General features: G+C 38.7%; 1 protein-coding gene across 1 annotated transcript in view; it reads left to right on the top strand.

Moving 5' to 3' along the window:
• The window catches only part of SEC24C (SEC24 homolog C, COPII coat complex component), a 34,202-nt gene extending 23,449 nt beyond the window's left edge, over positions 1-10,753 (top strand). Inside the window, exons 12-24 of the mRNA XM_084290177.1 lie at positions 165-289; positions 570-761; positions 1,684-1,777; positions 2,908-3,024; positions 3,488-3,658; positions 3,985-4,081; positions 4,366-4,511; positions 4,975-5,113; positions 5,734-5,852; positions 6,084-6,263; positions 6,888-7,079; positions 7,502-7,591; positions 8,028-10,753. Coding sequence (XP_084146303.1) covers positions 165-289; positions 570-761; positions 1,684-1,777; positions 2,908-3,024; positions 3,488-3,658; positions 3,985-4,081; positions 4,366-4,511; positions 4,975-5,113; positions 5,734-5,852; positions 6,084-6,263; positions 6,888-7,079; positions 7,502-7,591; positions 8,028-8,168 — 1,803 coding nt within the window. The 3' untranslated portion in view covers positions 8,169-10,753. The remainder of the gene's footprint in view (positions 1-164; positions 290-569; positions 762-1,683; positions 1,778-2,907; positions 3,025-3,487; positions 3,659-3,984; positions 4,082-4,365; positions 4,512-4,974; positions 5,114-5,733; positions 5,853-6,083; positions 6,264-6,887; positions 7,080-7,501; positions 7,592-8,027) is intronic.
• The last annotated feature ends 731 nt before the right edge of the window (positions 10,754-11,484 follow it).

Below are 11,484 nucleotides of genomic sequence, written 5' to 3'. Positions count from 1 at the left end.
ATGGGCAGGAGTGTGAAAGTAATCCAAAGAAACAATCACTTCTCATGAGTGAAAAGTATATGAGTACTGTTAGAGTTTTGACTAGCATTTGTTTGTCCATGTTATAGAGCTGTTGCGGATTGTGTTACATGGCCTTAATGTGACTTCTTCCCCTTCTTCCACAGAATAACAAATTTCCTAGTCCACCTGCTTTCATTTTCATGATTGATGTGTCTTACAATGCTGTGAAGAGTGGCTTAGTGAGGCTAATATGTGAAGAATTGAAGTCACTCTTGGATTACCTGCCCAGGTATGTATAGGTATGTATAATGTGTACTGTTGTAGCCAGTCAAAACAGGGGAAACTCACTTTCTCCTTTTAAAAAAGCCAGGGGTTAAAAAAAAAAAAAAAAAAAAAAAAAAAAAAAAGATAATCCTGTCAAGCTTTTGTTTGCAAAGAGATCAAGCAGGACATCTGAGTACTTTTCTAGCTGAAAGATTTTTCCTTCCTTTCATTTTCTCCTTTACCCTTTACCGTGTTGTATTCTGTGTAATGATTTTGCCATCCACTTAGAAGTATGTCTCTTACAGAGAAGGAAACATGGAAGAATCAGCCATTCGAGTAGGCTTTGTCACTTACAACAAGGTATTACACTTCTATAACGTCAAGAGCTCATTGGCGCAGCCACAAATGATGGTTGTCTCAGATGTGGCAGACATGTTTGTGCCACTCCTTGATGGTTTCCTGGTGAATGTGAACGAGTCCAGGACAGTTATTGTCAGGTAACAGAAACTGAATTATGTTGTGCAGAGTAAACATTTTGTTTGGTAGACTCAAGTGTTTCATTTAAAAGTGTCCTGTTCACTGCTTATTTGTTGTGTTATGTGCCTAGAAGTCTATACTCTTTGAGATGAAACTAACAAAGGAGAGGATGGGAAAATTTATGGAGTGTAAGGGTTTATTTAGCTTCCAGACCAGCTTGGCAGAGGCTGTATGTAATGGGATTTAGTGCAGAAGTGTCTGTCTAGGGGAGGAAAAAAAAAATCAAAATGGTGGAGAATGAAAGTTATAGGAATACAGAATCATCATCTTTAAGACAGATGCCCAGGTAAATTATAAATGAAGACAACAATGGTGTCTGATTTTGGTTCAATGGAAAAATTGAATGGGGATAGGGAAAGGTGAAATCTAGAAGGAAAGAAAGAAATTAACAAAATTTTGGCAAGCTATTTAACACTACACTTGAATTGCAATTAAACTATGGTGTGTAGCTAAGTAGGTTTTGGGAAATAGACACAGTTCATGTTGTTAACGAAAATTGCCTGCCTGTTCTGTAGTGCATTAACAAAAGCAAGTACAAATCTGTGAATTAAGTCTATTAATCTTTGAATAGCACATAGGATGTTTGGCAAACAGAGGTGAAGTGTTGCTAGTCTTCCCTAAGAGTTTGAGTTTACCTAGCAATATGTGTTGGAATATATTAAAAGAGCACAAACAGCTATTGAAGTATGTGGTTTTTCACACATAAGCAATGGGATGGCAAATACTGTGTTTAAAACAAACAAAAAAAGTATCTTCAGAAAACACAGACATGTTAGGAACTTCTGTTTAAACCACCTCAGTCTCATAGGTCAACAACTAACTAGAACTGTGGCTTTACCACTTACATAGAATCTTCCTGAATTCCTCCTTTTTCCTTGCTAGTTTGCTGGACCAGATTCCAGAAATGTTTGCAGACACAAGAGAAACAGAAACTGTTTTTGGACCTGTGATTCAAGCAGGACTGGAAGCGTTGAAGGTTGGTAAATGTATTGTCATAGCAAATTTTCAGTCTGAGTACTCTGAAGTTCATGTTCCATCATTCTCTACTTGACCCGTTAAAGTGCAGGTACCTCCAGTTCTATGTAGCCAGCTATCTCTTCTCTATATAATTTTTAAAGCATTTTTGCTGAGAATACAAGAAATGAGGCTTAATCTTGGTGACCTGGCAGTGTTTTTGCTTTAACCAGTTTCCAGAACCTACAGGAAAGACCTTTCAGTGTTAAAACCAGGTGCTGAACTCCTTCATATGTCATTTAGGAGGAGTTCTGTAACAGAGTGTCTTTCTAATCCTGTGCTGGGAGCTCTGGTATAAATTTAAATAAAAGGAGAGAGTGCAATCTGTTGAAGTTGTCCATACCAATATGTAAAATTTAATTACATAGTAGTAAAATTTTCCAAAAGTTCTTCCATTCTAGTGCTTCAGGTAATTGCGTGTGTGATCTAACTCAGACTTGTATGTATTGATCAAATGGATTTCCTGTATGATTCCACCCAAATCTGTTCTTATAACTTCATTTGTCTTTTATATAAGTCCTTACAAGTCCCCCCTTAAACTCAGGTTTGGTAACTACTTCAGTCAAGAAGCAATTTGAACTATTAATTGATTGCTTACTCTGTGTATCAGAGAAAATGACCTACTAAACATTGGCGGGAGTTTACATAGACTATTGATTTAAAATTAATGATCTTTTGGAAGTCAGATTATGACATCCTTTTCCATTTCTGTGACTTGCCTTATTCCCACAAATTCAGTAGCTGAAAGTAGTCTAACTCATTTGTGCAAAACTTTTTGTAGCTGAGTCCTGCCTTTAGAGAATTTACTGCTCTTTGTCTCCTTGAAGCCAGACCTCTTCTCCCTGCCATGGAACTAGCACAGGTCCAATAGAACTGAAACTTCCTTTTTTGAAACAGATCATCAAGCTGTGCTTCCTGTGATGGGTACCATTGATATAGCTGAGTGATTACTGAGCCTGTGTGTAGTACCTTCTTGACATGAAGAAATGAAGTAATAAAGATGCTTGGATGTGTGTCCTTGAATCACATTTTGGCCTAAATGTTTTTATTAAATGTTTTTAACTCGAGCAATTTCACCCCCGTCTTCTGTAGGCAGCTGAGTGTGCTGGCAAGCTCTTCATTTTCCACACCTCTCTGCCCATTGCAGAGGCCCCAGGGAAGTTGAAGAACAGGGACGATAAGAAACTGATCAACACAGATAAGGAGAAGGTAATAATGATGCTTATGATTCATTTCTACATTATACTCCTTACAGGGTAAAATAGCTCTTAAGTGTGAGAAGGGTATCATGCAGTGTAACCATCACAGTTAATATCTTTTGACATTATACTTCATTGGCTGTTCTCAGGCACAGTTGTGTAAAGTTGACATCATAAGGATAGCTCTGGTATAAGAAAAAGAAGTAGATCTGTATTCTTACACAGCATGAAGTACTATAGGTGATGTGTTAAAGTAAACATGCAGAACTTAGGATTAATGCAAGATGTGTAGTAATTTTTATGACATTACAGTCATTTTCAAAGGCAGGGTCAGGAAGGATGTCATATAATCTGAATTTTGCAGAATGGAGACTTGAAGCGTTAAATGTGTTTTTTCCTGTGATTATAATCTGCCTCTTGCTTTCCTTCTCTTAGCACAAGCTTTTGATCTCACCTCTGACTTCCTTTCTTAGACTTTGTTTCAACCTCAGACAAGCTTCTACAACAACTTGGCTAAAGACTGTGTGGCCCAGGGCTGCTGTGTGGATCTGTTCCTATTTCCAAACCAGTATTTGGATGTGGCAACGCTAGGCATAGTAACTTACCAGACAGGAGGCTCCATTTATAAGTATGCATATTTCCAGGTAAGAGCTCCATTGAGTCAGACTGGTATTTGATTTGAGTAAAAGTTACTCTTTAGTGGCCAGTTCTTTTTTGTTGTGTAAACCATAACAAACAAATACTTCTTTGGAGATAAAAATGCTACTTTGAGTTTTTCACCAAAAATATTTTGTTAGCTTTGTCTTCGCACAATCTCTGTGAACGAGAACAACAAGCTATGCTGTTAACTTTTATCATGACATTATATTATTAGGACACTGAGCTGATTTTTTAGGGTAAAACTGCAGGTGGTGTATCTTTTTTTTAATTGTGATTTATGGTGAAACTTGAATTACTGATTGTGTTTTAGCTGGAGACAGACCAGGATAGGTTCCTAAATGACTTGAGAAGAGATGTCCAGAAAGAAGTGGGATTTGATGCTGTGATGAGAGTACGCACAAGCACAGGTGGGTGTTAGCATGAATGAATCTTAAAAAATTCATTACTTCAAGTATATCACATGGGAAGTAACGGGTTTTTCCCCTAATTTAAATCTTTTGAGACTAGACTATGCAAAAAGCTCTCTTAAAGCTCTGACCTTTAAGCACCTTGTCAAGACTGAACAAAGATTCCTGTTGAAATCTGTCAAGATAATTAGTGTCCCTAGTGACAGGATTTTCAGGGCTCTAAAGGCTGTCTTTTTATTCTGTCGAAAAGCGCAGCTCATTTATCATGTATCCTTCTTTTGTAGGCATTCGAGCAACTGACTTTTTTGGAGCTTTCTATATGAGCAACACAACTGACGTAGAGATGGCAGGTTTGGACTGCGATAAAACCATCACAGTGGAATTCAAGCATGATGACAAACTGAGTGAAGACAGTGGTGCACTCCTTCAGGTGAGACAGGGGAGGGTGAAGGCTTTCATAGAAGAAGGAAGGCAGTTAACAATTGAAAAATGTCAACAAGAATATGTCAAAACAAGAACCAACGCCTAACTGCAGGAGTGTGCCAGTTGCAGATGATTATCGCTCTAAAGCTGAATTATTAGACACTCAAGGAACTATGAAGTCTTCCTGTCACTTACTGTATCCCTAACCTTTCAGAATATGTAGTCTCATGGTGACCTAGAAAGCTTCAATCCACAGTCTGTCTTCGAAGACAGCTGCTAACATTTGCTGCCTGTTACCTTTCGTTGACTCATCCTTAGCATATGCTTTTAAGTTATTGTGCAAGTCCTCTACGTAATTTTCTTGTCTGGACATCTGAATCCTGATTTTTAATGAAGTATATTCAACCCCCACTTTTCTTACTGTAGCAGGACCTCACTTTCCTGTATCTTGGCATTTTTGTCTTTTGCAGTGTGCTCTGCTATATACAAGTTGTGCCGGACAGCGACGACTCCGCATTCACAACCTCTCACTAAACTGTTGCACACAGCTTGCTGACCTCTATCGAAACTGTGAGACAGACACACTCATCAATTACTTGGCTAAATATGGTAAGGCTAAATATGGTAACAAGAAACATAACCTCTAACTGTGCTAAAATGCCTCTTGTCATTCAGTGACACCTGTTTAGTCTTTTTGCATCAAGTGTCAGGTGACAATCCTGATGTTTCAATCACTTATCACAGATTTGTGCTCTTTCCCATAGTACTGTTGTTTAGGGCAAGAGGTGCAGATAGAGGGTGTAGGTTTATCCATCCTACAAAATCTTATCTATTTTTAAGAAGTTTGTATTGAAAGCTGACTGAATTCATGTTTGTATTTATTTTTGGACTGGTCTAGTTATTCCTGGAGGAAAAATTGGGAAGTCAAAAGAATAGGAAACAGTGGCCTCTGTTCATGAATATGGGTTAAATATAATACTTTTATGTATTGTACTCTACTTAACCTTGTTTGTACCTATTATTTTAAGTGTATTTTAAAGCATATGAGAGAAGGAGAGTAGAAGTATATGTAATAAGAGGAGGGTAAATGAGCTTCTTTAGACTTTCAGTAGGAATTCATCTCTTTCATTACTATAAAAAAAAAATTGTTTTGTGGAAGTAGTGTTTATTTTACTGTTCATGAGACATCTCTTGATAGCTGTCCATTTCTTTTCTCTCTTTCTGTGCAGCATATCGTGGAGTTCTGAACAGCCCAGTAAAGACTGTCCGAGATGCACTGATTAACCAGTGTGCCCAGATCCTAGCTTGCTATCGAAAGAACTGTGCTAGTCCATCTTCTGCTGGCCAGGTAAACACTAATGCTTTAAATTTGAACCAGGGGCTCAGGTATTAAAAGGGACTCTAAGCTTCTTCCAGAGAAAAGTTTTGCACTATTTCTGCAGGTCCACATTATGATTGGACTGTCAGTTTCACTTCTCACATATAAACCACACTGTTGGCTCATGTAAGCTTTGTTCTGTCAAGCATAAACTTATTCAGCAAGAGAGCTGGCCAACTTCTGTCTGCTTGTGACTTGCAGCTGATCCTCCCTGAATGCATGAAGCTGCTTCCTGTGTACTTGAACTGTGTGTTGAAGAGTGATGTCCTTCAGCCTGGTCCGGAGGTCACAACAGATGACCGTGCCTACATTCGCCAGTTAGTCACATCCATGGATGTGGCAGAAACAAATGTTTTCTTTTACCCCAGGCTCTTGCCCCTGGTGAGTAATTCAGTTTCTTAACACTGGAGACTTGCTGTTGTCTTGACTTACCTTAAGGACTGGCATTTGTATTTTATCAGTGGGAAGTAATTTGAGAAGTATTTGGGATCTGCCATCTGTTGGGATACGTCATTTAATTCTTTTCAGTGATAGGTACATTACTGCCTCTTGTGAATTTGTTGAGATCTTCTCTGAGCTGTGAGCACATGACAACAATCTTGTGATTCTTTAGTAGTCTTTCAAAAATCCTAAGCCATCTTGTAATTTTATGTAGTAATTATAGTTGTTGCAGGGAAAATCCACCTACTATTCTCACTTTTCAGTAACATAGTTGCTGGAATAACAGTAAGTACCAATTTTGCTCCAGAAAGCAATATTGGAACTACAGAATACTTTCACAACAGTCTTTTGTTCTATTTTGCGAACTAAGAGTTTCTAATCTGCTTCTGTGTCGTGTTCAGTAAGAAAGCTAAGCTAAGAAAATGAATGCTTAAGTCTGAGCTATTGCAGTATTATGAGTCCTAGCAATCGGTAAACCACTGGGGTCTTAGTGGCAGAAATTTTCAGAACTTAATATGTTTTTATTTTATAACCTTGACTTTTTTTTAATTCACTCTAAAACAGACCAAAGCAGATGTTGACAGTGACTCCTTACCAGCAGCAATCCGCAACTCAGAGGAACGTCTCTCCAAGGGTGACATATACCTGCTGGAGAATGGGCTGAACATCTTCGTTTGGGTGGGAGTGAATGTGCAGCAAGGCCTGATCCAGAACCTCTTCGGAGTGTCATCCTTCAGTCAGATTAGCAGCACTTTGGTGAGCTGGGTGACAGTGTGGGAGATGCTGTCTATGATAATCACTCAATAGTTAAAACAATGAGAAAGAAAGTTGGGAAAAAATTTAAAGATATTTATTCTTACTAACAATGAGAAGCGCAGATATGTGAAACTAATGGAGACATCCCTCATCTGGGCATGTTGACGTTGTTTTGGCTGGCTTTATTTGACAAGCCACATTTCCACTGACAGGAGAACAGGTGATACATAATTGGGACTAAAAATTGACCTTCATTTCTGATGCTATGTTTTATTTTCTTTTAATTAGCTGAGGTCAAATAAATGTTACGCTAGTGGTGGTAAATATATTTGTAACGTTACATAATATGGTGAAACTGCTGAGATTTTTCAAATTGCACTCTATTTATTTGTCTAATGGGTATTGAATGTTTTTAATTTCAGAATACCCTGCCTGTTTTGGAAAATCCCTTTTCAAAGAAAGTACGATCTATTGTTGACATGCTTCAGGTGCAAAGATCCCGCTACATGAAGGTAAAAATGTAGCCCCTCATTCATAGCTCTAAGTCCCCTTCCCTTTTACTTTTACTAGAGCAGGTGATACCAGTCTTATTCATGTAAAGGCTAATGCTGAATTTACTCTTAAAACTGTGATTCAAACATAAGTTTTCAAGCATCTCAAAAAACTTCAGGTATTAGTTTTGGAGTTTTGTGTTTAACATAGTTCTGAAACTAGAATTATTTCGTACATAACATACTACTGCACAAACCACATACCACATACCATGCGGTATTTTCCTTCTAAGTATGGCTGAGACTTAATCCAACTTAATTAGAGAAGTGAAAGCACATAAGCAATATATTCAGTGGTTCTAGTTATCTTTGTTGGATTTTTTGAGCTATTTAGCTTTTTTCTCTTTTCTGTGGAACATTAGTTCTGTTAACTATCCACTATTGCTTTTGTTTGCAGTTAATAATTGTGAAGCAAGAAGATAAGCTGGAAATGCTCTTCAAACACTTTTTGGTGGAGGATAAGAGCCTGACTGGGGGAGCTTCATATGTGGACTTCCTGTGTCACATGCACAAGGAGATTCGGCAGCTACTGAGCTAGAGGAGGGAGTGGTGCTGGAACTCAGCAGTGACATTTCAGCCTCCACTAATGACCTGATCAGAAGGCCCAGCGCCCTCAAAAAGGACAACGTAGAAATCTGTACAATTCCATAATTTTTAATACACATTGCATAAGCAGAAATCCTTTCAACCTTTCCCAGTCCCGTATGAGAGATAATTTCTTTTTTCCTGGTGAGGGCTAAAAAAAACAAACAAACAAAAAGGCCTTTGATACCAGGTCTTTTACTTGTATCTAAATTGTTTCCTGTGCTTGGCAGGAGTTCACCCCCCCCCCATGCTCGCTAATCCTGTTGTAATGAATGTAGTTTTTTTTTCAGTTCACTGTACATGATTCAACATTGGGTGAAAAAGCGATACCTTCAAAATTTCTGGTAGTTGCTGTGTGTTTGTATGGGCGCGTGTGCATGCTCTAAGTGTGAAGAGGATGCGCAGGATGGGAGGACAAGAGGCATGTCAGGTGATGGTAGCTAAAGCAGCCAAACATTTTGCCTCTTTCTCTTTTTAGAGGGAAACGTGACATTGCAGAGCACAAATGTATCATGTGGCTGTCTGAACCAGAAATCCTTGAAAAAAGAAATAAGTGGTAAGCCAGGAGGCAGGAGGGCAAATTTCTTTCCACAATCTTCCCTGTACTATAAGTTGCTGTGCAGATCTGTACTGGAGGAATTAATAGTTCAGGGAACAACAATAACTAGCTTCTGAACAGCATAGGGGTAGAGTCAGAGCTCCCTGTTGGTGTGGGTGGTGACTCCTTTCCTTCTCATTGCACAGCTCCGTGATGTCCTACATGATCCATGTTCCATGGCCTCTCTTCTTCTGCAGAGCTTACCTGTCTATCCAGATGGTGGTGGGAACAAAAGCCTCTTAAGGTTAAGCAGAAAATACTTTTAAACAAGGTGATGTGTGGGAACTGGATGAAAAGGAGGTGGCCATTTTCAACCACACTATTCTGAATCATAGCAAACAAGCAGGAATTTGAGTTTTACTGATGCGAATTTGAGACTGCTTTGGACCCTGTATTAGAAGGAAGGGGATACAAAAACAGATTTAGACTGTACTGTATTAGGTATGGCAAGTACCTGATTTCAGTTACTGGAAAGGATCAGGGCCGTAGCAAAGAGTTTCATCAGTGGATGTTTATGCCCTCCCCCATTCAGCCTAGTGATCAGCTTGCACAAAACCTTTTTATAAGCCTGTTTGTTAAACTAAAATACCTCAGATTAGTCCATCCATTTTGGCCACTCTGCCACTCCATTCTGCAAGGGTGAATGAGAAGACTCCTATGAAAAGGGAGCAAGTGTAAATCAAATTCAGAATCCTAAGGGCTTTGATTATTCACTTCTGAAAGGGGGCTTTTATATTTTAGCTTGAACACTTAACAAGTGTTCCTAAAATACCCAGGAGTTTGAGCCACCAATAGTACTAAAAGTGTGAGGAAAAAGCGTGGGTGGATTAAAGGAGATAAGACCTGGGCTTGACATCTCAAAAGAAAGTCCTTGTTTAGATCAGAAAAATATTTGATTGTGGTTTTAGTTCCATATACTGTAGCATGTATATAAATCCATTTTTCTTCTAATGCTGCTAGTTTGTCTTCCCTCCCATCACTACAGAGAAAGGGGAGTATGAAAATTGTAATGGAGGAACTTTCACAATGACAGAACCTTCCTCATTTTTGTATGAATGTGGCTGACTTTTTACTCCATGTGTTGCCTCCAGCCCAAAATCTAGAGGATTTTTGACCAGAGGGGGAGAAAAAACAACTTCCCAGGAATATAAGGCTCAGCAACCACAGACTTCCACAAATACTAATTTCTAGTATTAATATTGGGGGGTGTGGGGGTGGAAATGAGATCATAAATGAACCTTTTGTTTTCTTCACTTGTTTTTTCCAATGCATCTTTTAATTTGTAAAGAAATAAAAATATATTAAGATGTATTTTATGTCATTGTTAGTAAATAAACACTGCTTATTTTTCCAAACCCTGTATTTTGCGGGAGGGAGGAAATGGGAATGGCTGAAGTCTAGCTAAGTGGGCCTTTACAATCCAATCTTCTGCTGACCAGGTTCAGTCTTCTTTTTTTCTTATTCACAGTGAATGGTGGTAAGAAATTCAACAAGAGCCAACAGACAAAAGGTGCTGTTTAATCTCAGTATTACTTTGCTTAGATAAACATTAGATAAACAAAAATTTAACTTTCTGCCCCTTCTGAACTTTCATTTTGCAAAGACTTCATTTTTTTTTTTCTAATTGGAAAAGTATTGCTGTTACCTTGTGACAATGCCAGCTTGAAGACTTCTGCAGTCTTCATTTTTCAGAGAAATAGAGTTACTGCTTCGGAGTCAAGATAACAGGGAAGCTGATTATCTTTTTTCTCCTGTTTCTTGGGGTTTGATTTGTTTTCTTTTTTTTTGACTAATTGCAGAAATAAAGTTCAGATTGAACTGGCAGTGCAACCGGACTGTAGCCTAGAGCATTGATACTGTACACTTCATTGATAACCTTGCAATAGTGTGTATGAAAGCACAAGACAGCCATTGGTAGAAACATCCAATTACTTAGTTTGCTATGGAATATTTTTCAGATTAATCTCTTCTACAGAATGTGCATTATGTTCAGAATCCACTACTGGACAGATACATTGCAATAATGATGGGCCTTGTGCATCTTGTACATTAATTTCGGAGTAAATTGTGCTTGCAGGAACCGTTGTGGTAGTACAGTGTGTATGGAGATTGCCTTGCTGAGCCAATGTCTACTGGGATTGAGCCCCGGACCTGCTGGGACTGAGCGAGTGGTGGAGCTGACGGGGGTGGCACGCAGGGCAGTCTTTCTGCACTGACCATAATGCTTCTGAATCAAGTCTGAGCAGTGTTAAGACCAACCTTCCCAGAAGAAAACATGAATGTTCCAGGATTTTTAGCCTGTTCCTTAAACAGAGAGTGCTTCCCTGCTTGTGTCCCTACTAACAGGTGTCCTTTATTGCCTACATCAAACTTGATCTGATCCCACAATACTTGCAATTATCTCTTAAGGGAATGAATTTGAAGCCTATATCATTTCTATTACTAGCAAATCTAGAATTGTTCTGTTAGATTTTTATAATGTAGTCCTAATACAAATATCAAATATCAATTCACCATTTCGATAGTATTTCAATATCGCGTTATCCCAGGTTGGTAGAGAAGCGCACCTTAAGTGACCTTTGCGCGGAGGTGTAGCTCCTCCCAGCCACCCGTTCTGTTACTCGATGTTTTGCTTGCCCATTGTGGCCGCTAGCTGGAGGTAAAACTCGCT

The sequence above is a fragment of the Netta rufina genome (genome assembly GCF_964035555.1).
Source record: "Netta rufina genome assembly, chromosome: 7".
NCBI lineage: Eukaryota > Metazoa > Chordata > Aves > Anseriformes > Anatidae > Netta > Netta rufina.
This window is presented reverse-complemented; position numbering and strand designations above follow the sequence as displayed.